General features: G+C 32.8%; 1 protein-coding gene across 2 annotated transcripts in view; it reads left to right on the forward strand.

Annotated features, from left to right (window-relative positions):
• The first annotated feature begins 587 nt into the window (after positions 1 to 587).
• The window catches only part of LOC129224019 (cyclin-dependent kinase 10-like), a 63,143-nt gene continuing 36,003 nt past the window's right edge, over positions 588 to 27,727 (forward strand). Inside the window, exons 1-6 of one of the 2 annotated variants that reach the window (XM_054858415.1) lie at positions 588 to 640; positions 728 to 848; positions 23,289 to 23,361; positions 24,532 to 24,603; positions 26,208 to 26,310; positions 26,503 to 26,587. In XM_054858415.1, coding sequence (XP_054714390.1) covers positions 729 to 848; positions 23,289 to 23,361; positions 24,532 to 24,603; positions 26,208 to 26,310; positions 26,503 to 26,587 — 453 coding nt within the window. In that variant the 5' untranslated portion in view covers positions 588 to 640; position 728. Of the gene's footprint in view, positions 849 to 23,288; positions 23,362 to 24,531; positions 24,604 to 26,207; positions 26,311 to 26,502; positions 26,588 to 27,727 lie in introns of both variants that reach the window. The other variant, XM_054858414.1, reaches the window with a different exon arrangement.

A 27,727-nucleotide genomic window follows, 5' to 3' on the forward strand; every position in this document is an offset into this window, starting at 1 on the left:
TTATGATCCTTTTTCATGCAAGAAGCAACCTACAAATTAAGTTTGTACTCATCTCTTTTGTAACATTACTTCTGCCAAGGTAATTATATTTTGGAAATTCTTTGATTCAAAATTTTTGAAAAGCATCATATCAAGGAAGTAGAGTAAAGTCCGTCATTTGGGGGGGGGGGGGGGGAAGCGTCAAAGGGAGTCAGCTGCCCCGTCCCTGAAAAATTTATTTTCATATAAGTTTTTCATATAAGTAAGCGTGTTTACTGTTGTTTCTCGTTAAAAATTACTTTGAGTCTTTTACCCTCCCCCCCCCCCCCGAGAAATACTCAAAATGGCGGGCCTGAAGTAGAGGCAAAGCACGAAGCTCATGCTCACAGCAAGCCCCTCTAATTATAATAATAATAAAAAAGATCTAACCTTCAGCACAGCCAACCCAAAATGTCAAATTTGGAAATAGATTTTCTAAATTCTGAAAATTTTTTGGGATGTGAAGATTAATATTACACTCCACTTTGCAGTTTTCTCCAATAGTTTAAAAGATGCTTTTTTAACATTTCTTAAATGGCAACAATCTATTTTGTGTTTATTTTGTTTTCGAACTTTCGAACGTCTGATTCAAATTCGAACTATTAGAATTATTAAATTCTAAGTATGTTTTATGAAATTTGTGAAACAAATATAATTTCTGTTTTAAGACAATGCTTTGATTGAAAAATAATTAACTTTTGTTTTCAAGAATGGCTATTCCTGGATTATCATTTCCTTTTCCTACTCAGACGGATAACTCGTCTGATTTAGAAGACATTGTACTTACAGGATTTGATCTCAAACGATTTGTAGTTCCAGATTTTCATAGGGTAACTACAGAAAATTCTATTTTGGTTTTGTCACGTGCCATTTAAAATTTTGTTTTTGGTTAATTGTTCCATTTCTGTTTTGTAGGTACATGTTAAATTCATAAAATACACCGCCAGCTCAGTCATTCCGCCTCCAGCTTTGTTTCAGTCGCTCATCTGGTCTGTGCTAATTTTATATTAGCTACCAGTTTGTTTGGCTATTTTGACTTCTTAAAAGGTTTTTCACCTCCAGCTCAGGCACTTCCTTATTCCGGGCTGATGAGCGCTAATAAACACGAAACTGCAGTTCTCGGATGGAGTGACTGAGCTGGCGGTGTATTTTATGTATTTCTGCCTTAGCCCTGGCTATAGTACCCTACTTTACTGTAAGCTATGTTAAATTCTTTTTCGCTCAAAACTACTGTAGACCCTCATTTCATGCGGTTTTGATTATACACGGTTTAAGATTTGAATTCTTATTTACTTTGTTTTACACGGATGAGATTTGATTTTAAGCTTATGTGGCATTACAAACAAGTAAAACTTTCCTCTCTTTAGAAATCTAAGCTTTTGAAATTGCATATATCACGCAATGAACCACATCTTTGGCATGCTAATAAGTAATCTTGGACTACTGGAGACATTTTTTGCAGTTGCTTCCAACAGGTTTGCCCACCTCCGTAAGATGAAGGGCACTCTCCCTCCCCCCCCTAATGTAGCTATGATTCGTCCCCTCAAAAGCAGGAACCCCCCTCCCCCCAAAAAAAGACGAGAAAATTACCTCTATAAAAAAAACATTCACCTGCAGCCCCCCTTCCAACCCAACCCTTGGCCTCCAGAGCTCTTTCTCAGAAGTAAGGGGCCAGTCTTTAATTACGTAAGGGTCCGGAGGGGGAGTGGGTGTTGGAAAAATCTCTATTTGGGGCAGGGGCGTAGCTCCCCCCCCCCCCGAAATGTTGGTCTCAAACAGTGGGGTAGCTACAGTGTTTGCCGCCCGGGGCGGTCCCTCAATTTGCCGCCCTTTTGTTGTGAAATAGCTTATGCACAAAACTCTCAAACGTGTTTAAATTAAAACTAACAATTTAATTGAAGAAAAAATAAAACCTTATTATTCTCTATATACTTTCAAAAGAAAAAAGCAGGGGGGGGGATTAGAGCCCACACTTGGAGAAAATTGCTAAATTTAAGTCAAAAACCGCAATTTTAGTAAAAAGTTATTAGAATTGCTTGCGCAGGCGATAAAGTTGCCAAAACTAATGCAGCTGACGATAAACTACATTTGTCAAACTGGAATTCCCCTCTGGTAACCTTTAGCTTATCGTATACTGTGTTGTCGCCAACGGAGGTTTGCTTGGCGATTTTAGCGCAAAATGGCTTTTGTTACGATCACGATCATAACCAGCCATGTTTCTACTGTAATTTATGTATTGTTCAATGTGTAATGTATTAATTATGCAAAATACCAATGGATCAAAGAATAACATTATAATAACCCTTTTTATTGAGGTTAGAAGACAGTGAATCATCAAAAATTATGAATAATAGGAAAAGGGACAGAATTATCGGCTTCAAGTTCGTAACGCCATTTGGACATCTCACATGTATGTTTAAGAAAAATTATTTTTTTCTAAGATACTGCATAAAAGCTTACGAAAACACTTTAAAACAATTAAAAATTGATTCTGAGGATCGATAAATACCTTTAAAACGAAAACATCATATATTTAATTCTCAAATACTAGCATTGTAAAGATCGTAACTTTTGGACATGCATCAAATTTCAAACTTACTTTTTTCTAAAATCGTTTACAAAGTAAATAATCTCTCTTTACTTTTGTTATTTGTGTAAAATATTACAGTGAAACCTGTGTAAGTTGATCACTTGCGGTGCAGTACTTTGGTGGTCAACTTAGACAGGTGGTCAACTTATAAAGGGGGTAATGATTTTTTTTTCCGTCATTTCTTGCTCCATGTATTCATTTTTTGATTGATTGACACTTACTCTTTCTGTTCAACTCACTTTCATTGTTTAGCATTACTTTGAAACTATTGTTTAAAATGTTATTCAAATATTTTTAGAGATTATTTTCCCAGAATGACGTATGATGTGTCATGCAAATTTAAAATTTCAGTAAATTGACCAAAAAAAAAATCTTATTATTTATGAAAAGTTACTCATTTGATATTAATAGTTCCTAAAAATTCATAGCTTCTCAAAAATTACAAATTTTTCTCATATACATTTATAGTCCATGATAATCTACTTTTCAACAAAATAACTCCTTATTGAAGTTGGCGCACTTATTAGACACTAGTTTTAGAAATTCCATATGTGTCAGCTTATTTTCTCTGGCTTTCTCCCTTTTCAATTAATTTTAATTTTTTATACTTTTTATTGATCTCAAGTTCAACTAACTTTCTTTTTGAAGCCGTTTTATGTAAAACTATAACACAAAGAGCAACAAGCTAGACTCTCATAGTTCAAAAAAGCAGTTGAAAATGAAAATGTGTGTGTGTGTGTCCTATCTCTTAATCATTTGCACCAGAAATACTTCAATGCAAGTAACTTTACTCTTTAGCACAATTCCATTGTTGTCCCAAAATATTGCAACTGGAAAAAAATACTTTGTACTTTTCTATTGACACGTTTTCATTGAACAGGGAGTACAAAGGGATCAACAAAAATAGATCAACAAAAGAAAAACAAGTTTGAGAAATAAAAGGGTTCTTAGTAGTTTTCCCATGTGGTTAAACTCAAAAGGACGTTTAGTTATGCTGCTGTTTCATTTAGTTAGTAAAATGCTGTTCTGGTATTAAAAATATTCTTGGAAAGCTATAAAAAAATAATAATAAAATAAAATAATTTGCTAAGTAAAATTTTAAAAACTAAACCAAGTGGTCAACTTACAAAGGGTTTTTTACAGTACTCCAAACCAAATTTGGTGTTCATTAGTGGTCAAGATAGACAGGTGGTCAAGATAGAGAGGTGGTCAAGTTAGAGAGGTTTTCCTTCATTATATAAGATAGGACTAATTCCGTTCCTGACAAAAGCGGTCAACATAGACAGGTGGTCAACTTACAAAGGTGGTTAACTTTACAGGTTTTACTGTAACAAAAAATTATTCAGTGTTCGATTCATATCTTTAATTTTTTTTTGAAATGTATGGAAATAATTAAAAAAATTTTTTTTTAAATGGTACATTTGCTCAGTTAACGTTTTGGTATGTCCAAAATTGTGCCTTTTAGCAAAGAAAATATTTTTAAAGGGTATTTGAAGAGCATTTTTTCCATAATTTATGTCAATTCTTGTCTCTATACAGTATTATTATTTAACTCAAAAACTTTTGAGTCAATTAAAATGAACGTTATTTGGTGCTGAAGCTTCAAAGTTGAGGTCTGTGTTTGCTCCCAACTTTTGAGAACTGCCCCAATGCGAAAATTTTAAGCTCCTAAATATTCAATTTTAGACTATCTTTGCAACGCAATTGCATGCGTATTCTAACGCAGTTGTAGGAGTTAGGGGAGAGAGGGGCGCCGAGGTTTCTTACTGAAATGTTTTTTTAAATTGAAATCATTTTTAAGGGCATCTTTGGTGGTTCGGTTGAAAGGGGAAGGTTCGGGTTCTTTCTTTGGAAATTTTTCGGCACCGAAATCCCAAAAACGCCATTCCAGGCTGTCTTTGGTGATGTTGAGAGGTTCCCTAATGGCTTAAAAAATGTTGTGAAGCCCCAAGCAGTTCTCTCCTGAAAAATTTCCATAATTGGGCTTTGTTTAATGATGTTAGGAGGAAGAGGGGACAGAGGGAAGTTTCCCTCTAAAAATCATTCTTAAAGCTGAATTTCATTTTAGACTATCAGTTAGAAGGAAGGGTTAGCGAACTCTCCTACTCACGCAAATTTCTAAGAAAGAAAATTTTGGGCTATCTTTGGAGACGTAAGGAAAAGGGGCGAAGAGAAATTTTTCAAAATTGAAGTTTTAAAAACGCAGTTTTAATCGTAGGAGACATAAGTTGAGAGGGGTAGGGCGACTAAGATATCTGTCTCGGAAAAATTCCAAAAAACATGAATTAATAGTGAAGTATCGAAGTTTTAAAAACGTAATTTTAAGCTAGATGTTGATACTTTAGAATAGAGGTTGGAGTTTTCTCCAGGAAAGTTTTCAGAATTGAAGGCCCAAATATATGCTTTTTGACTGTATTTGCTATGTTAGAGGAAACGGTAGGGCTAGGGTCTCGGCCCAGAAATTTTCCAACATTAAGGTCTAAAAACGTATTTCTAAACGTATTTGGTGATATCAGGAAAAGGGATAAGATATTAAAGCGCTCTCCCGCCTAAAAACATTTTCCCACTGTTCGATTACAGATTGGGGGTGGGAGAGGTTCCCTACCGGAATTGTTTGAAGCTGAATACTTGAAAACGCATTTTAGACTAGATGTTTGAATAAGTTGAGGGTCCAACCCAAATGTTGAAAAATGAAACTCGCTTACCTTTCATAAGGAATAGTTGAACATGTGATCTAAAATTGTCGGATAGATTATCGACACTCAAAAGCGAGAAAACGGAAATCTCTTATACTTCGTTTGAAGAAGAGAACTCTTGTAAAGAGTGGGAAATCAAAGCAAACTCTGAAACATATAAAGTGTGACGAGCAATAAATTGTTTTGTGTAAAATTTAATACCTCCCCCCCCCCCTTTTCTTACTCTTGTCACCATTTTCCTGAAGTTAAAAAGAAGAGGAAATTTTTGTTTCACGAGCAGGCTTTCAAGAAACTCTAAACTTAAAATCCTGTATTAGCTTTTTCTTATTACAAAAATTGGAAAAGTTCATTGTTTTTGTGTTCCTGAAGTTAACCTCTACAGTCTAAATAACAGATTTTTTAAAAAATACTATGCACTTTTCATAATGCACTCAAAAAGACAAAATAACTTTTCTGGGTCAGAATGGAATATTTAAGTATTGTTCCTTTAGTTTTCAATTATTCCAATAAAATGACACCGCAAACGAAGAAAAGAGCGACTCAAGTCAGGGAGAGAATTTCTTATTATTATTATCGAGCTTTCAATCATAAATTTAAGTGTTGAAACAGGCATATTTTTCTGGGTAAGTTTGGTTTAAAATGACTTGAGCCGCACTTTTCTTCGTTTGTGGTGTCACTTTTCTGGAATAATTGAAAACTACAGGAATACTTAAATTGTCCATTATGTCCCAGAAAAGTTATTTTGTTCTTTTGATTGCTTTAAGAAGAGATTTTCTTGCTTGCAGTAATAGATTAAAACCATAATTTCCTTATTTAGAAAATACATTTAATTCTTCCACATCAAAAGGGCCAATTTGCCACCCCTAGAAAAGTGCCGCCCGGGGCGACCGCCCCCCCCCCCCTAGCAACGCCAGTAGTCTCAAAAAAGAGAGAGAGAGAAAGAGAAGAAAGAAGAAAACAGAAAAGAAAAAAAAAAGAGAGGAAAAAAATCAAAACGACTTTTTTCTAAAAGTAACAATAGTCAAAAATTTACTTTGCTCATCCCCCCCCCCCCCCCCCAGTGCCATTGAAAATCTGCTCCATGAGTGACCCTCAAGCATAAAGACGCCTCCTTCTGCTGCGACATTTTTTTGATAGTTGAGTGAAATTTGACACTTCACTTTAGAAATGAGATTAATTTGTTAAATCCACGTATGGGGCATTCCACGGTATTTTTGACATCTATGTAGAGTCCGTAACGTGACCTTTTTTGCCATAACTTTTTAATTTACTGTTTGATTAGCATATTATTTTATTTTGATCTTTTCCTACCCACACACCAGCTCAAATTAAAATAATTTGCAAATCAAACGGTAAATTAAAAAGTTATGGCAAAAAAAGGTCACGTTACGGACTCTACATAATGTCAAAAATACCGTGGAATGCCCCGTATATGTAGCCTTTTTTTTATCATAGATTCTGCAAATTGTTAAATATGTGTAATTTTATGAGCAGAATATTACATACAGTTGAATCTGTATATTTCAAATTTCATGGGAAGGAAAAGAAGTTGAGATAAAGAGCTTTTAAGATACGGGGACTATAGGAAACTTTATAGAAATTTGGAATATGTTGATGAAAATTTGAAATCGATACTAAAGACAATATGCGATCTTGATAAAAATTCCTCTGTATTAGTTTTGTTATGTCTTTATTCTATTATTAAATTATTAAGTGCTTTATTGCAAGTTTAAAGGAATCATTTTGACAGTAAAAGAAACTTTAAGCATACCTTTTTCAAGAAAAAGTCTTCTAATGCCTTTTGGTGCCTGATATTTTTTTTTTTTTGATCTTGAATATCAGAAAATACAGTGAAGCCTCCCTTAACGGACACTCCCGAATAACGGACACCTCTAATTAACGGACATTTTTGCAAGTCCCAGTCCCTCAATATAGGCCATTCCATGTAATTCACTCTGAATAACGGACACTCCGAACAGCGGACAGTTATTTCACAAAAAAAAATTCCCTTGCGATCTTAGCACTTCCGTTTTTTTTTCTTTTCACAGAATATCTTAGTAACTGCTTGCATTACAAAGCTTTTCATCCTCCACAACTTTTTACCCCCCCCCCCCCCCCCATCATTTCCTTATCACTGTTTCTTAGAATTAAAAGGGTGGTAATGGGCAGAGGCAGCGATTGGGGCTTAAAAGTTGGGGGCAGAAAAAAAAAAAGAAATAAAAGACATGGTACTTTTTGCTGGCAGCAAAAAATGAAAAAGAAAAAAAAAGTCATAATTTTGTTACGGCTAGTTTTGAGAGTATTGAAGCAGATAAGTGAAAACTGATGTCAGTCTAACAATTAACGTACGTTTTTCTTAAGATTTTAATGAATTTTGTACACAATAACTTTTCAAAAGTTAAGATAAAAAAGAGAAAACTGGGCGCTTTTTCTAACTGGGGCTCTCGGGAGATGCAATTGAGCAGACCGGCGCCGGTAGTAGTCGGCTTTATGCCGCCGTGGTTTTGTTGGGTTGTTTAATTTTTAGATATGAAAAAGATTTGCCCATATTCAAGGTCATATTGCCAACTGTCAATAATGCAACAGTGATACTCGAGATAAAATAAATAAATTAACCATAAAAAGTTTGTGGGGGGAGGGTGGTTGCTCCGCCGAATCGCCGCCGTTGGTAATACAAAAAAGAGATGTCAAACTGTTTTAATTGATTACTTTAATTGATTAAATGCTTTTTAAGACAAGTGGGTGCTGTCAGTATACTTTTATTAAGAAAAACAGATTAATTACGCTTGATGTAAAATGTAGTAAACCTTTCACAATTGTTTCGATTGTGTTCTACAAAGGGAACAAGAGCCCATTTTGAAAAAGGTAAATTAAGTAGTTCCTCCTAATAGCGGACACCTCCCAATAACGGACAAAACTTCTAGTCCCTTGACTGTCCGCTATTCGGAGGTTTCACTGTACACTGCGTGGCAAAAAACGAAATCCTTCAAAATGCTTCTGACACTATTCTGGCGGATACTTACTTGAAATGATCTCCTAACACATTGATTTGTCAGCCAGTATTTACTGCGTATTCTTTTGAAAATGTGCAGTCTGAACTATTTAGAATAGTACATTTTAAGTGAAAGTTGTTGTATAATGAAGCGAGCAAAACCAATAACAAGCTTTTTTAAATCCAAAGAAAAAAATTAAAATGAGAAAAAGGGTTGCTCTAAAAAGAGAAAGTTAACGTCGTCTGAAGAAAAAGAAGTAGTCTGCTGAAGCAGCATTAGTCCCATCAGAGCCTTCTGAAGGTAATCCTTATATATTATTTCTGTAGCCTGTTTTTGGTTTCTACGCCAAATTTCCCTCAATTTTTGATCGATTTCTTTGATTTACGGCTAATTTTATAGCTTATGGTGCTGGCTACTGACGAAAAATAGACCCAAGGTCTAAAAATTGTTTCTTTTAGCCGAAAAACCTGTTTTAAAGAACCATAATAAGGTTTTCGGTCAAACTTATAACTTTAATTTGCGCTATGACCGACAGAGCTGAGTAGCTTGATCGGCAGAGCGTTCTCTTCGTAACCAGGAGATTACGTGTTCGGGCCCACGTCCGGACAATCTGCAACAAAAAAATTAGAGAAATATCGCGCATTACATGAACACTGAATTAAATGAATAACAACTATGAGGGAATAGAATAAATGAGAAGGAAATGCTCCTTGCTAATATGAAAACATTCAGTGATTTTGTGCTAAATTACTTCGAAATTGCACGTGGTTTTTTTTTTTTTTTTTTGAAGCTTTGGCTCTGGAAAGAAAATTAAAGCATAATGTAAACGAAAATATAAGTAACAGGTTTAAGATTTCAGACTACAATAGAATTGTTTTTTGTTCAGAAAAAAATAATAAATCGTATATTGAAATATATATTCTTCTAATGAGTTTTTGACTCTTTGTACAAATAAATAAAATACTACCTCAATTTGAAAGGTAAAATATATTTTGATCTTCTTTTTGCTAAAAAACAAATAGCTTATCACATTTTTACTACATTCGAAAAGCTACGCTTAAAAAAGAGCATAGTTCAATTTATTTTGTATTTTAACCGTGCTGTTAAATGATGAACACGTGCTGCCATCTAAGATATAACGGTTTAAGCAGCCTGCGATAACAAATTGTAAAAATTTTAGAGAAATATCGCGCATTACATGAACACTGAATTAAATGAATAACAACTATGAGGGAATAGAATAAATGAGAAGGAAATGCTCCTTGCTAATATGAAAACATTCAGTGATTTTGTGCTAAATTACTTCGAAATTGCACGTGGTTTTTTTTTTTTTTTTGAAGCTTTGGCTCTGGAAAGAAAATTAAAGCATAATGTAAGCAAAAATATAAGTAACAGGTTTAAGATTTCAGACTACAATAGAATTGTTTTTTGTTCAGAAAAAAATAATAAATCGTATATTGAAATATATATTCTTCTAATGAGTTTTTGACTCTTTGTACAAATAAATAAAATACTACCTCAATTTGAAAGGTAAAATATATTTTGTTCTTCTTTTTGCTAAAAAACAAATAGCTTATCACATTTTTACTACATTCGAAAAGCTACGCTTAAAAAAGAGCATAGTTCAATTTATTTTGTATTTTAACCGTGCTGTTAAATGATGAACACGTGCTGCCATCTAAGTTATAACGGTTTAAGCAGCCTGCGATAACAAATTGTAAAAATTTTCAAAAATAAAAACATTTTTCTTCAATATCAATGAATAGCTTTCGAAAAGGAAGGCGCAATTGCTAGGTTTGTTGGGGTGTCGGGCTGTTAGTCAGAATGGCGCCAATTCGAATACGTGCCAATAAAATATCTCTTTAATGTTTCTTTTTTTCCCGTCAGATGCTGACATGTGCAGGACTGTATTTGCCACAACCTGTTTTTTCACATGCACAATTATTGCTTTTTCACGAGTCACCACTCAGCCACACTTTTAATGACATTTATGTTTGCATTGAAAATATGTACGATTAAAAGGGGAGCTATGATCAAATTATCACAACGTTGTATTTAACGAGGTTTTGTTACTGATGTCTTTAAATTACATGCCTTCTCTTCTGCGCTTACTTTTTTTTTCGGTTCTTCTTCATAATGTTCTTCCTTTGAAATTCTTAAAGAGCGAAATGCCTTATGAAATGATTTGAAGCACGTGCGGAGTTCCGCACGGGTCGACTAGTTATATTTTAATTCAAAAGAAAAACTGCATAGCATTACATGAATAAAATGTTTAAAAACGAAATAAATCTAGACTATTTCTGTTAGCTTGGTTCGCATTAAAAAGTAAAAAATAAACAAGACTTCTGTTTATAACACTCGAAAATTGTTGTTGCTCTCTCAAATAGATATTTATGTAAATTCTAAAGCAGCTAATAAAATTAAAAATAAAAACTTGAGAGGAGAACAGTTGGTATGCAGCTTTGTGGGGCATTTCATGGTATTTTAGACATTTATGTAGAGTCCTTAACATGACCTTTTTTTGCCATAACTTTTTAATTTACCGTTTGATTTGCTAATATTTTTAATTTGAGTTGGTGTGTTGGTAGGAAAAGCTCAAAATAAAACAATATGCTAATCGAACAGTAAATTAAAAAGTTATGGCAAAAAAGGTCAGGTTACGAACTCTACCTAAATGTCTAAATTACCGTTAAATGACCCTTGTGCAAATAACTTTCTACTGCCTATATTTCTTCCTTAATTTTTTTATTCAAATTTTATTAACTGCTTTAGAATTAACATAAATGTAAATACATAAAAAGCAACATATAAATATAACGATGAATCATTAATATAACGATAAATATAAATATAACGATGATATATAACAAATATAACGAATATAAATATAACAAAAATAAATATAACGATGAATCACCTGCAAAAAATTTCATTTTTTGCAGGTTATAATCAAGAAGTCTTTTTTTATTTTATTTCATACTTTTAGTACGAACCAAGTTAGTAAAAATAGTCTTTATAGTCTGACCACTGATGAGATTGAAAGTCAAACATCCAGCTTACAGGCAGAAATGGATGCATCTGTTAGCCTCTAAATTGAGCTGTCACACTGAAATGAACGGAACACGCTAATCAGTTATTTGATTTCCCCCCTGATTTTGACTAGACCCATTGCTAGAAAGTTTCACTTTAAATTAAATATAGGCTGAAAAAAAGTTAATTTTTCCAAAACATTGAAAAAAAAAATCTTTGCTTTTGTTTTGTTTGACACAAGTAGCGAACTTGGGGCGCCCCATTCCAAAGTATGTAAGATTCATCTCCCTCTTATTATTTTTTTTTAATACTAAAAAAGTTTACACGCATGCATGCACACACACACACATATATATATAATAAAAGAAGTAATCCCCCCCCCCCCGAAAGTCGGGCCTAGCTACGCATCTGGAGGAGGGGGTCAGATCCATTCTTACGTAATATTTTCCAAATCAATATTTTATATTAGAAATCGCGCGGTCAAGTGATTTGGCAGGGATCATATTTTATTTGCTTCTGGAGGGTAAAAAAGTATTGGGATGAGCTGTTTTTTACTTGTTTTTCAAAGAATGAATAGAAAATTGTACTGTGCATGGAATGTCTTATTATTAATTAGTATTGCATCATACACAAAAAATAGTTGTCAAAAAAACATTCTGTCTAGATTCCTTCTAGTAAATATTTCTTTACACAACAAAAAACTTTTTAAAAGAAATTTAATAATATTGAATTCAGTAACAATTCCAGTGATGTAAGATTTGTTATTTTATTATTTTAAAAAATGAAATGGAATCTTAAGTAAGATAGAGGGGGGTGGAAAAATCTTACTTAACCTGACGTGGGGGGAGGGGTGAAAATTTGCCGAAATCATCCTTACGTAATTAATGAACAGCCCCCTAAAGTTAAACTCATTCATCTCTCAACTCACTGGAAGAAGTGCTTGACAAAGGATGAAGTCAACGAAGATACTGAAATTGGTGGCACACAATCAAAATCTTTCACAGTGGAAGCTTTCAACCATTTCTTGACTTTCAATGCCTTACTGGTGGAAGCAGTGGTGCCCACCTAGAGACAGTCATGGCGCAGACATTGCTGACAGCATTGAAATTTTCAGGAGGGAGTAGGCGTGGATCTATTAATTTTGGCCCCTGGAACAAAATCTGTTGAGCCTGTACCCCCCCAGAGGCCAGCAGTTGGAAAGGGGTTTTGTGAGGAGTTTTTCCTTTTTTATCGGTGTTTTCGAGGCTCTTGCTCTTGGCAAGGGGCATCACAATATTTAATTTGCTCTTAGGGGGGGGGGGGGGGACATCCCTGGCAGAAGCTTTAACTACACTCATGGCTCAATTTATTCTAGTCAAGAAATAGTGTGCTGAAAAAAAAGTTTGTTATCTTTTCTTCTGTGGAAGCCCAATTCTTTAGACAGCATTGTTATACTGTTCACCTCTGGCAAGTTGAACTCCGTTGCCCGACTGATTAAACGATTCCATTAGTTGAAAAAGGGTGAGGAAAAATGGCTTAAGAACTTGCTAATTTAGTTGGCAGTGTTATTGCCCATTTGGCGAACAATATTACTTTCACAGGGGTAGAAGTAGCCCTATATTTCCTACATTTTCAAAAAAAGCATCAAAAGTGTCCTATATTTCCTAAATTTTTAGCAATTGTCCTATATTTCCTATATTCCCATAGTTTGGTGTGTTTATTTTTTGAAAATGACCTTGGAAAAACCTTTAGGTCAGTTGATTCACACTTTCTTTCAAAGCTTGACAACAAATAACTCAAGATTGATTAAAAACGAGATGTTTGTATATAATTTTTTTTTTGGAATCTCTAGCATAACTTGTCTGTTTTAATTTTGTTTTAGATGTCGAGTATTTTTGACAATGTTTAAAATTGTTTTAAGAGAAATCTTCAATGATCCATATTTTATAACAAGCTCTCCTAACTATTGATCAAGTACTTTGACAATGAATTGGTACGAACACCAAAATGTTGGGAAGATTCATTCGATATAAATGTATGAAAAAAAAGCATATTTGAAATGCTTAAATTTAGGTAACTATGCAGAAAAAAAAGGATGAACTCTCCCTGGATTCGAAATTTGAATTTCTTGCAAAAGTTAGTTTACATTATTCTAACGCTATATTTTTAGCAGAATTCATTATTGAAAAATAAGTTTTTCGGAAATTAAAAAAAAGTTGCATCCTCTTATTCGAAAGAAATGTTCCAAAGCTACGTCACCATTTGAAAAATATCTAGGCAATATTTTGCCCTAGGTACTAACCAAAAATTATGTAGGCAAACTAACAGATGGAGTCAAATATTTACGTACATAATGTTAAAACTTTTTGAGGAATGAAGATTTGATGGTACTTGGAAATCAATAATTCATTTTGGAAAAATGTTTTTGAAATGATAAATATATAGTCAGCTTTCTTAAAACAAACACTTAGAAATTTTAGCGGTGAAAGTCATTTTAGTCATTTTGGCTTTTTCTCGGTTTGTATCATCTGTAGAAAGACATTTTTCTCCAAAACAAAAAGATACTGACATAAGAAAGATCCTCTTAACCATTGACGCTATAATGAGATTTTTAAGGTTAATTAAGATGCTGAAATTGGGAAAACATTACCAAGAAAATTTGTTTTATCATAACTTATTCTCCAAATACGAAATTCAAAAAGTAATGGAAAAATCATATAAAGACGCATGATAGTCAGAACAGGCACGTAGCTAGAACTTTGTTAAGGGGGGGGTCCAAGGTTGCACGAACTTCAAAAGAGGAGGCATGCTAAAGCAGACTTAGTAGCATATTTACGTTAAAAAAATAAATCCAATTAAAACTAATTATAAGAATATGATAATTAACTAAAATTAATTAAATAATTGAAATTGATAGAGCAATTAGTTAGATTTAGTTAACAAAAATTTTATATTAAGTGGAAAAGAAATAAGTGTCAGTTTATAAAATTAACATTAAACTCAAAGTTATGCCATACTAAGTTTCCAAACATGGATAGAAAAATTCCATCACATAAGCTTCCTCTATTCTGATGCTTTGAAAAGGAGTGATAATAATTCCTATTAATAAAAAGTTCACAATAAAAGAAAATCGGAAAACGGACACTGTCCTAGGGATTACTTGGAAAATGCAGGTGATAATTTAATAAAATATTAAAGCTTTGTTTTATATTTCAACAAAATATGTACAAGTCATTTTATTTGAAAAAATAAAGAAATCTATATCTATCGATTCGAATGTATAACTGTATGAATGCTATATAACGTAATTCCGCCACTCTGTTCGATTTGAACAAGATTTCTGGCAAAATTCAACCATCCTCTCGACGAAAATATTAGCAAGGTTTCATTTAAAAAACTGGAACTAGTTCTTTATTTATTTACGTTTATAACATTCTCTTGATAATACGAAATTGAATGAAATTTCTAATTTTATCTGTTTTCTTATTATCATTTCTAACCATCATTTAAAAGCTTGAACAAACTATTAACTCTTTGAGGGACGGAGACTTCCTTTGCTGCAATCATTTGAAAAAAAAAAAAAGGCATGGTGTTTCGTTAGAGGCTTTAGCTTTTTCGGACATAGTGCGAACCACCGATATGGCATCTAGTCTTTCATATGCTACCATTAAGTCCCGGATGTGACTGGCACAGGAAATTTTGACGCCGAGTTTCCACCAGATGCCAGACACTTGAGCTCTTTGCGATGCGAAACTGCACTAGGGATTTAATTTTGTCAAACCAAACAAATACCTGAGAGATCTTTTACCTGACGAGTAATGGAATGTATAATGAATGAGATTAAGCATCGATGTATTTTTATTTTAACAACATTTTGGAAAAAATGTAAATGATTGCTTTTTATAAATGTTTTTTTTTATAAGGTCATGACTGATTTGAACATTATTGGCAATTTTCCTCTGATGTTTTCAATTTGATGCTTCATTTAAAAGATCAAGAGGAGGCATTGCACCCACCTATCTCACCACCAAACACGAGTTCTGTTTATTATGCTAATACAAACAACTTCTGTACAAATCAGTCTTTTTCAAATTAAAAAAATAATTGTAAACAACTACAGGTAAAATGGCAATATGCTCTGTTACGAATTATCGTGAAACTATTTGATTATAACCTGGTTACTTTACTGTCTTTATTAGCGGAAGTAAGTGTTAGACTCGAAAATTTCATAATTTGGAGTCAAACGTCAAATTTTGATCATTAAGGTAGTCTTCGTCCCGTTTGCGATAATACAGCAGCATCAAATTAGATCCATTTTCAACAATATGTATGCAAAAAGCTAGCCAATTTTTGGAAACAAAACTTATAGGTTTCTCATAGCCTCAGTTTGCAAATTTTTTGCTCCTCGGTCATCTGATGTTCCGAAGTCTAAAGACAATCTTTTGTAAAAACTCTTAGAATAGTTGTGGTTAAAAATTTAGTAATGATTTAAATCAATATTCTAAAATTAATATAACAATAATAATACTTCTGAATCTTTCATTTTCAAATTGGTATAACTTCCATTATAGGAGTAATTTTGTAATCATCCTGTATTCGCGAAAGCATATCATATTTTATAATGTAGATATTGACTTTTTCTTCGTTCTTTTATGTGATGTTTGTAAAATATATTCTAGTGCAAGAAATAGCAAGTAATTTTAACTTGAAGAAATTAAAAGTTAAAAAAAAAAGAAAAAAACTAATATAGAAGTGAAAAACACAAGAAAATTTACCTCGCATTCACCTTTTTTTAAAATTTTTTGCTTGTAACGCAGTAAATATAGCAGAAATTTTCACCTGATAATTTATAGTTAAATGCACATGTCAGTTTATGTTACGTTTAATGCTACCTTCGCAATTTACTAATGATGAATGCATAGATGCTTACTAAATAATTCCTAAGTACAAAGGCGGTAAATAACAATCAGAAAATTTATTCCTATGAAGCAAATATAAATATGCTTTACTTGAAAAACGGAACAACATCGAAGAAAGATTTTGTTCTTCTGTTAAAAGTAACTAACGGCTCTTTTCTTGGAACCATAGACTCACAATTCAGTAAGACTTAAAAGTACGAATTTCAAATAATTACTTTTAAATTACATGTGTTAATATGGCCAAACTTGTAATTTCATAAACTGATCAGAGTAAAATATTCGAATAATTTTCAATTTCATTCTTCGCTTTATAAAATTTTGATACTGTGAAAAGTAATTTCGTTGCGTCAACTTCAAATTTTATTTATTCACTTACTTTACCTTCAAACACAAATTCTTTTTGGGCATTTAATATGTTTCATGGTCATGTTTAAATATTGGGTGGAAAAACATCCGTAAAAAATCTAGTTTGTTTCTCAGAAAGGAGAGAGAAGTTTCTCAATGTTATCTTGAGCTAAAAATAAGACACAAATTTTCAAAAAAAAAAAAAAAAAAAAACTTTTTTTCAGGATTACAGTTCAAAAGTTGTAAGCTTCTGGGGACATAAGTAATATATTATTGTTAACCTTTAGGCTACGGCAACTATACAATTATCTTTTCCCTCTCCCTGCGGCTCAAAGCTTTCTTAGTTCCTTCCCCCCCGAATAGGACAGCATAAAGGGGGCGATGTCCACTTCGACCGCTGAGCTCTCCGCAATACAGGGTTACTATAGTGGGACACTATACTTGGCTAGTCATCACTTATTCAATGGTTTGAAAATAATTTTTTTCCCTCCTTGTTCCTTATGGGGTTCTCTAGGTTTAGATTTTCTGTAAGTATATTTGGTTCAGTTTTAAAATTGAAATCACTGAAATAACGCTTCTCATCTAACCTAAGGCTAACGACAACAAAATAATAAATATCAAACTCTATTTGTGAGGTACACCACTGGATTCAATAAATGCCAGATGTCCTTATCTATGCGCTAAAATGCGGAGGTAAATAGCGTTCAACTGAGACCAAAGCCATTGTAAATACAATGTAGAATACCTTAGATTCAAGGGAGGCAACTTTGCTTTTCAGCTTGGCTATTCAGAAAAATGATGACACTAATACGTGTGTCCAAGAAAGAATCCACAATAATAGGGAACAATTCCTTGCTTTGCTTTTCTGAGCAGGTGCAAGCGGAATATGCTTGAACACCGTATTCATTTACATAAAGAACGTTAGCGCTTATCTATCTTTTAGAGCATGCAAGGCACCCTTTTTTGTATATGAAGCTGGCGTTTCAAAGTCAATCACTGTCGAGTGAGATAATATGGAGAGACAGCCTACAAATCCCCTGATATCCCCATTCACTCTTTCTTCTAATTGTGGTTGAAATACCTCTAGTAATTGTTGAAGGATTAAGTTCCGCTCCCTTCACAATGCACAAGAAAAATATCTGGGCAAATTTGTTTTAGATTCCAAGTCTTTCCTCTTTTCAACATTTCCTATTTATGTACTATCTTTATAATACATTTTCACTACCCAGTACGTTGTTATTTGTGAGTAAGAGAAGATAAGTAAAAAAAAAAATACGCATGAGTAAACAGAAAACCAATTTCTTTCTTCCATTTTTTACTGGCATAAACAGTTCCAAATGTAAGAATTAATTAACAGAAAAAAAAATAAACAGGCATTAGACTCTCATTAAACCTGAGTAAGATATATCAGGTGCTCTTATAAATCTTTTCACTTAACCTCTTTTTTTTTGCGCAAGGAAGAAAGAGGAGCAACCGACTTTGACTTAAAAATTAACATTTTAAGCCCCTTAAATACAAACAGGGGGAAAACTGAATGCACAAATTTATACTTTATTAACTGCTTTATAAGGCCATAACGTTTAAGAATTCCTAAGTTGAACCATAAAATTAAAAAATTCAGCGAAAAAAACCCTCGTAAACGTGCCCCGGTGTACCATACTTATTTTGTTTCATTCAGCATATCCTTAGTCCTTTTGACTTTGTACTGAAATAATATTCGCTATAGACAAAATATCAAGGAAATACATTTATATTTTCTAAAATATCAAAATTAAGTTTTTATGCTTTTCACTCAATAAGTGATCAATTAGATAGATTTTTAGGCGTAGCGAAGGGGGGGGGGGGTAAAAACACCCCTCAGAGCCCTTGATTTTAACATTCTTGCCATCCCTAGTGCAATAACTTTTACATATGAAAAGGCTCGTTTTGAACAGAAAACCCCCTCCAGAAGATAATTCTGGCTGTGCTAGTGACTCTTTTTATAAAAAAAAAAAAAAAAAATGAGCATTTAGTCTAACTTTCTATTTTCAAACCAAAAGATTCACGACACAGATTCTTAATTGAACCTCTCTTTCAAATTTTTTGATTTTAGAATGTTTTCCATGTTTTGTTGAAACGGTATTACAAATAATTTTCAGTTAAAATGTAAATAAAGAAATAAATGAAACGTGGCAAATCGCAAATTGATAAGTTGTTTCTTATTCAGCATGATATTCATTTTCGAAAAGTTAGCAAAATAAGATATGCTTTTCAAGTGTTTAATTATTTTTATAAAACCATAACAAAAGAAATATTTTGGAGAATGATGTTTCTTGCGCTCTGCTCCCTAAATATCTACACTGCTTAAACTAAATAGGTGTTTTGTACTCAGTAAAATATGCTGTTATTAATTATAGGAAGCCTTACTATTGGGTTATTAAACAGAAAAAGGCTATCAAAAATTTTTCTTTCCTTCAAGTATTTTACTTCTGCTTAACTTTCTCCCCTCTTTTTCGAAACTTCGCCACACATTCCTTCACTGGGAACAAAACTATGCCAAACGCCTCTGATTGACAGACCCCCAAAAGGGGTGTAGTGCGTTTCATTCATTTTCTCCCTGTGTAGGCGTGTGTGAAAGGATTATCAACTGCGGGGAGTAACTGGAGGGGGAAGGGAAGGACTGGTACAGACGTTGTACCACAGCCGTAGGAAGAGAGCACTTTTTGTCGGTACAGCATATGTACCGCCGTTGGCTAAAGGTTAAAAATAAGCTAAAAGTTTAAATAAGATTATTAATCAAAATATAAAATGAATCTGAAATGAATCATGCCAAAAATATAAACAGCAAAAATAAATTAATTAATAATTAATGTTCATTTTTTCTCATCCTCAAACACACGAAATGTGCAGAATTTCTTTTTCGTTTCTGTCTGAACTTAATTATTAAATGGGAAAACACATTAGCACATAAAATTGCTCGTGTTGCTAAGAAACCTTTAAAAAGGAACTACAACTTACCTAGTTTGTGTAAACTTAATTTTCTTCTGATTACAAATTTGTTCTAGATATGTTTCCTATAAGTGTGTAGTAGAAAAATGCTGTGTGTTAAAACAGAAAATAATAGGAATTTCAATTACTGATTTACCACAGATGCACCCCACTCTAGCTGTCCTTCGTGCAGCATGTGTCTAGGAAATCAAGTCCGAACGGGAAAAGAGTCAAAACAAAAAAGAAAGAAAGAAAGAAAACCACGGCCAATGGAGATTGGGGGTACGGCGAAAGTGACAATAAATGTTTGTCTCCAATTACTTTGCCGATGGCAATCTGGTGAATCAAGGGAAAGGGGCCGAATTTCAAGGTCACAACCCAGCTGAATTGAAAGCAGAAACGAAAATTCGTCATTTTTGGATGGAGTACGCGACACAGAAAGGCGGAAGAAGGAATTGCAGTTTCACGAGGTTCTCGTGTTCTGAATTGACTCGGATGCGGGTAAATTGCCGATTAATGGGAATATTTAAGGTAAAAATACCGGTTTTCATAAAATTTTTCTCTTTTGAAAAATTTTTGTTGACATGAGGTGCAACAACTGACAAAAAGCAGACAGTGGTCTTTCGGGAAGGGGGGGGTCCGGACCCCATGGACCCACCCCTTGGCTACGTCCTTGGTCAGAGGCAAAAGAAGAAGTTGGGGTACCTTCAATAAAAGAAAAAATAGTGAAACTTAGAGAAAAAATAAATTCCGCACTGTAAGATTCATGTAGCAGTCAAGGGGTGAAAAATGGCTTTGATATATATATATATATATATATAACAGAAGCTTCGCGAATTCTTTTTATGCTGGTAATAAAAATATTAAACTTGCAAAAGATGAAATGGAGAAAAAAAGGTTTAACAAAAGCTTTTCAAAAATATAAATAATTAATAATTGTAAATAATTGTAATAAATGTAAATAGATGTCACATTGTTTAAATTTTGTTTTAAAATATTTTTACATAAGTAATCAGTTTTTTCATAAGTTATTCTTTCAAGAACTCGGGAATTTCATTCTAGGTATGTTATAATTTTTATTTTAGTTTTTTTTTTTTAAACTGTATGCAGTATGATTAATTGAAATCATTGATAATAATTACTGCAAGAATAACTAGATAATATAAACTATGTATTGTTTACTTTTTCAAACAAAATTATTCATAAAACATTTCTTATATTTTTCATTTAAAATGTCCTATATGTTACAAGTTAACCACTTCTACCCCTGCTTTCAGGAAAGAAGTAGCAAGTGGTGCAGGATTTTCTCGCCATTAAAAGGGTTGCAGTGGTAGCTCAACTTCTCAGAGGGGGACAGTAAAACACTTTTTATTGCAATTTGCAATGGATGTCGTAGTCATTGCTTAATGTGTAATTTTGATCATAGCTGTATTTGCTTAAACATTATCATTAATATTTTTAAAAATTATTTTTTTAATTGCAAAGCATCAGCATCAGAAAAACACTGGCCCTAATAAATTTACAGTAAAAACATCAGTTTTAACGAAAATATTGATCTTTCAAGAACATGGACTGCATCAATGTTGCACTCTACCACGAATCAAATATCTTTCTTGTATATTTCAATAAAACTTGAGAGGTTAATAGCAGGGATGTGCCCTCTGCGCCAATTGAGTGAAACTGTGGCAATCGTCGATCCTGCGCCAAACTGCTCCAAAAGACCCCTAAATGGACTTTTCTGCGCCAAAATTGTACAAACTTGCGCCAAAAGTGTGATTTTGCACTTAATGTTGCAGTTCCTTCAACACATTTGGTAGTTTTTACAGATTTTCATCAAGTTTGTGCATTTGGAGCTTGTTTTTACGATTTTTTTTGACTTAGTCCCAATTTTTTGCGTATTTCAAAATTCAATTGCATCTACTTTTGAAAATTTCGATTGGTTTAATTTATTATGTGATTTTATTCCTTTGACTTATAAAGTCTTGTATTGACCGTTATTTTCAACCATTTTTTCCTTTTGTTTTCAGAAGAAGAGGACTTGTAAGTTCGTCTTTTTGCCACGCCCACTGGAAAATGTCAATCCAGTTGCATCCAAATTAATTTAAGCAAACGCCATCTGTAAAAATTTAAAATTTTCACCAGTTCTTAATGTTGTGTTTCTTAGGGTTTCAGGACAAAAAATTGATCTCTAATTTTGGTTGGAAACACTTAAGATAGCAGGAATCATGGAGTTCTAATGCTCTGGTAATGGATATGCAGACATTTTTTCAAGTTTCTCAGATTCATGCATTTTTTCCATATTCTTAGACTGGCTTGATTTTTTTTTCATATTTTTTTCACTTGCATTTTAAAATTCCTTTTCTTATGACATCATGTCTCAATTTTTTTTTTTCAATTTCAATTTCATTATTAATTTTGTGATGAAATATCAAACAGTTAAAAATAAAAGGTTTTAATGTTGCCTGTAACATATATCTCAGCAAAAACAACCCTGTTGTAAAAATTTCTCCGCCAAGAAAACCTTTAACTCATCCTCACAAAAAAGAAAGCCTTCATCCTAAACCAAAAAACCCTCAGCCTTTAAAAGTCATGATATCTAGTTTGCCTGCCAAGTATCTGCCAAACTATCATCCTCCCTGTTCTCCTCTTTCATCACACCTACTTCCCTTAGAACCTCCTCCCACCTTCAACTCCTCAGAAATATGGATAGATCCTTAAAATTATTGATCTTTTTTGGCGGGATCTTTTCTAATTGAGGTGGTTGCTTAGTGAGCACCACACGTTTCTGTGTGTGAAATATACATAATTGCTCCAAATTGATGCAGAAGAGACCGAGGGGACATGATTCAGTTGTTTAAATTTATTAAAATGAAAGATGTTACGGGGCTGAAGTTTAGCACTGGAAACAGGACAAGGGATCATCGTTTTAAGCTATTTAAATCTCAGGCTAACATGGATATTAGGAAAAATTATTATTATAGCAGGGTAGTGGAACCTTGGAACAGCTTACCGGAAGAGGTGGTAATGAGCAAGGGAGTAGATAGTTTTAAGAGGGCCATTGATCTTCACTGGGATTGTAAATTGACTAAGACCAGTCTAGCTGGGCCCAGAGCCTGTTGCTGGTCATCACTTTTGTATTTGTATTTGTAAAATTAAAATTTTTCCTGCTCCAAGTTCACAATTTTACTGCTTGAAGCTGCTCCAAGTTTGCAATTTTACTGCTCCAGGATGCTCCAAATTTGCAATTTTCTTGCTCCAGGCTGCTACAAATTTTCAATTTTATTGCTCCAGGCTGCTACAAATTTGCAATTTTATTGCTCCAGGCTGCTACAAATTCTATGTTTTACTGCTCCAAGCTGCACCAAACTCACCATTTTACTGTTCCCAAGATTGCTCCAAAAGGTAGTTTTGGTTGGCACATCCCTGTAATAGTTTTATACTCCACAAAATTCTGTTTTGATGTATGTTTTATTGTATATAGAATATTTTATGACCTAAATGGTTATTACTACCTTTCAGTGCATGGTGAATAATATGATTTTTTTAATGGTTTTAGCATTTATGAAATTGCAAGCCAATACTGGGGTAAATGAGATTGCACATCAATATTAATTAAGATTAAAATAAGCCAGTCTTTTTTGAAAAGTTTTAGTGCTAATTTTAGTAAAAAAAAAAAAATATGATTCATTAAACCTTACCATGCTTTGAAGTGCTTTTCACAAAAAGATTTTATTTGAATTTCTTTTTACAGTATGGAAAATGTCGTCCTGTCACAGATTTTCACAAGATCTGTAAATTTGGCGAAGGAACGTTTGGCACTGTGTGTACGTATATATATCAAAAAGTAATCTTCTACTCAATGTAATGTTTTGATGTTCCAATTAAAATATAAATTAGTTTGAAAACAAAAAAAATTCTCTCTTTGGTATGATGTATGTTTATACACTCAAATCTGTTTATAGTAAAATCTCATCATTCAACATGAAAACTTTGCTAGGAAAGTTGTTCAATAGGAATTTACAAATTAAGTGATACAAGGTGTGTTTTTAAAGTAAGGTCTGTTTTAAGGTCCGTAAGGCCTTGCAACAACTTTCATTTGTTTCGACATCTAAAGTCTTTCCTTGGTGGTCTGTGGCACAACAGCAATAATGAGCTCAAAAAACATGGTACCCCATAGTTGACTACACAGGTGGAAATTTTCTACAAATAGGTATACAAAACCTGTACCACGCTATGACAAATTCTTGGAAAATCACAGAAACAATGTCGAAATATAGTGTAGGGGTGGTAGATTTTTGTGCAATAAATTTCTTTGTTCTATCTGTACTCGTTCTTTTTTTATTTCAAAACAGATCTTACTATAAAATTGTTCCTTTGTATAAACGAGAGCAAAAGAAAAATATAGAAACTTATCTGTCCTCTTGATTGAACTATTTATTCTAAACTATTTAAAAAATCTATAATCTTACTTTATATGAGTTTGTTGTGAAAAAAGGCATTTTTCATAACATTTCATAGGATATGTTTGAATCCTAAGAAAAAGTGTATAGTGTGATAAATATATACATTTTTTGCAAGAATTCAAATGTTTCGTCTTTGATATTATCTTGAAACTGTATTACCCCCTTAGTATTGTTTCAAACTCTGCCAACATATTTTCTCGTAAAGTTTTTTTCACTACCTTTTCCTTAACGTCTTCATTACTCAATGAAGTGTCTATACTTTTCCTAACATTTTCTAAGATGTCATTTTTTTGTGTGTAATTGAACAGTTTTCATTAACTTGGAGAAAATGAGAGAGTTCTACACTTGCTTGAACAGTTTTGAAAATCATTCAAATGCTGCCATTTTTCTTTTCATTTGTCAAGTACTTGCTCTCTTCCTCAAAGTTCTCATATTCAGCATCAATTTTGTAGTTTGTATGTATACTTAATATTGTTTTGTGTTGTTGTGAAAAGACATTATTAGTGATTGATCTTTTTTTTTTTTTTTTAGATAAAGTAAAAGATAAACGAACTGATGAAGTAGTCGCTCTGAAAAAACTCAAGATTCATAAAGAAAGTGAATGTTAGTTTTCAAACTTCTATTCCTCAGTATAAGTTTATCATCTTATTTGAAATTAGTGTTCTTTTGAAGTTGATTTTTGACATTGAAGTAAAAATTCTTTATGTTTTCAAGTAAGTTCCTCTGTAAAAGAATATTTTAGCGATTTGGTGCACTAGGGAGTATCTCTTATGTTGCTTGTTCAATTAAAAGACTTGTGCTATTCCAAACTGGGCTCAATCTTATCAAGTTCAGATAATTGATGCTCTAGCAATTAAAAGTACAAAAAACCTTTTAAAAGAAATATTTATTTTGCATAGACTGAAAAAAAAAAAATGAATCAAAATGGTGGTCAGCAGTACAGTAAAACCTGTGAAGTTGACCACCTGTCTAAGTTGACTGCTTTTTTCAGGCACGGAATTAGCCTTTATCATATAAATCAACCTCTGTAAGTTGAGCACCTGCTTGAGTTGACCACTAGTACCTGTGTAAACACAGGTTTCACTGTATTTGAAAGCAATAGAAATTTCTCAATTAGAATTTAAAGTTGCAAGTGATCTCTCTGCGAGATGTACTCATGCATGTTGAAAATGTTTTTATTGGTTCTGTTATATTCTGTTAAGGAAAAGTGGACAAAACTGCATAATACTTAGAAAGTATAACAATAGAAACTTAATTAAGTGGCATTTTATTTAGGTTTAGATGTATAAAGCAATAATAGTTCATTTTGTAAGCTATTTCTCAGTATCCGAGTGGTAAGACATGTTATTTCAAAAGTTGCAGGTTCTATTCCTGCATGGTACAAAATTTGTTAGTTGAATTGTATAATAAAATATCGATAAAATTGATATGTCGTCAAAAAATGTACAAAATTAATCTTAAAAAAATTATTGCATAAAAAAATCCCTGAATCCTGTTATACAAAATATTTCAAAGTGAAAAATAAGGCAAAAAATAATTTTGTATATATGTAAAATGAAAATAATCGCGAAATATATTTTTAAAAAATAAATTAAGAAATTGAATTAGGCAGAGAGAGAGAGCTACATAAAATAAATATTGTCATTCAAAAGAACGATCGTGTACTTTTTTGTGAATCATACTGAGTTGTTTATTTTAAGGAGTTGGTCTTTTACGTCCGCTCATTCATGAACAACAAATCCCTTGTTTTGAAAGTTACATATATTTTGAGTGAATTAAAAAGTTAACAATAGCCTAATCTATTCTTAGACTTACTCTTTATGTCAATCTTTAGTTTCAAATAAATGTGAAAAATAATCCATGTTTTTTAGAATCATAGAAGTTAGGTTACTTCTTAAATAGTTTTCAATCTGTATCTATGGTGTTAATTTCTTATCCATTGGCTATCAATAACTGAATTTGCACCTTAAAAGTCAATAGCTGTCTTGTTTCACCCTGTATCATTTAAAAATCATTATTTTTTTAAACAGTTACATTTAAAGGTATTCAGTCAAAAGGAAATAAGCATTAAGTTATTAAAATGTTTTCATTGGATTCAAATGTATACTTGTGTCTGGATTAAATACATAGTATAATATGTGAGCAGTGAAGCTTTGTATTAGAATGATTTGTTAAAACAAATTTTCTCCACATTATTACCCTTTCAGGCATGCCTTTAAATTTTACAAGAGAAATTATTATTTTAAAAGAACTGAAGCATAAGAATATAGTGAATTTACATGGTGTTGCTGTTGGAAAAAGTATTGAAAGGTATCAAATTTTATTCCATTAAAAGTTCTAAAATTTACTTGGAAAGGTTTTTTTTTTTTTAATTAGATAAAAAGTAAATTTGCAGTAATAAATGCTGCATTTCAGAAGGGAAAAAAAATGTCATAATCTGTGACTTTAATTAAACTAAATAATAAGTTACTAAAGTTAGTGTTTTTTTTAATTTAATTACAGCACATACCTGATTTTAGAGTACTGTTCCTTTGTTTTATCAAATGTAATTGATGAGGTTGATACCGCATCTCTTCTTGAACCTCAGGTAATGTATGTACACTTGCATGTTTATTTTGAAAATAATCGTTCCATTTGCAAATTCAAATTATCTGTCCACAGTTTTTTCAACACTCATATCATATACAGTGAAACCTCCCTTAACGGACACCCCCGAATAACGGACACCTCTGATTAACGGACATTTTTGCAAGTCCCAGTCCCTCAATATAGGCCATTCCATGTAATTCACTCTGAATAACGGACACTCCGAATAACGGACAGTTATTTCACAAAAAATTTCCCTTGCGGTCTTAGCACTTCCGTTTTTTTTTTTCTTTTCACAAAATATCTTAGTAACTGCTTGCCTTACAAAGCTTTTCATCCTCCACAACTGATATTCCACCCCCCCCCCCCCCCCGTCATTTCCTGATCACTGTTTCTTGGAATTAAAAGGGTGGTAATGGGCAGAGACAGCGATTGGGGCTTAAAAGTTGGGGGCAGAAAAAAAGAACTAAAAGGCATGCTACGTTTTGCGGGCAGCAAAAAATGAAAAAGAAAAAAAAAGTCATAATTTTATTACGGCTAGTTTTGAGAGTATTGAAGCAGATAAGTAAAAACTGATGTCAGTCTAACAATTAACGTACGTTTTTCTTAAGATATTAATTAATTTTGTACACAATAACTATTCAAAAGTTAAGATAAAAAAAAGAAGAAACTGGGTGCTTTTTCTAACTGGGGCTCTCGGGAGATGCAATTGAGCAGACCGGCGCCGGTAGTAGTCGGCTTTATGGCGCCGTGGTTTCGTTGGGTTGTTTAATTTTTAGACATGAAAAAGATTTGCCCATATTCAAAGTCATATTGCCAACTGTCAATCATGCAATAGTGATACTCGAGATAAAATTAATAAATTAACCATAAAAAGCGGGGGGGGGGGGGGGTTGCTTCACCGAATCGCCGCCGTTGGTAATGCAAAAAAGAGATGTCAAACTGTTTTAATTGATTACTTTAATTGATTAAATGCTTTTTAAGACAAGTGTGGGGTGTCAGTATGCCTTTATAAGGAAAAAACAGATTAATTACGCTTGACGTAAAATGTAGTAAACCTTTCGCAATTGTTTCGATTGTGTTCTACAAAGGGAACAACAGCCCATTTTGAAAATGGTAAATTAAGTAGTTCCTCCTAATA

This window comes from Uloborus diversus, chromosome 6 (assembly GCF_026930045.1).
Source record: "Uloborus diversus isolate 005 chromosome 6, Udiv.v.3.1, whole genome shotgun sequence".
NCBI classification, from domain to species: domain Eukaryota; kingdom Metazoa; phylum Arthropoda; class Arachnida; order Araneae; family Uloboridae; genus Uloborus; species Uloborus diversus.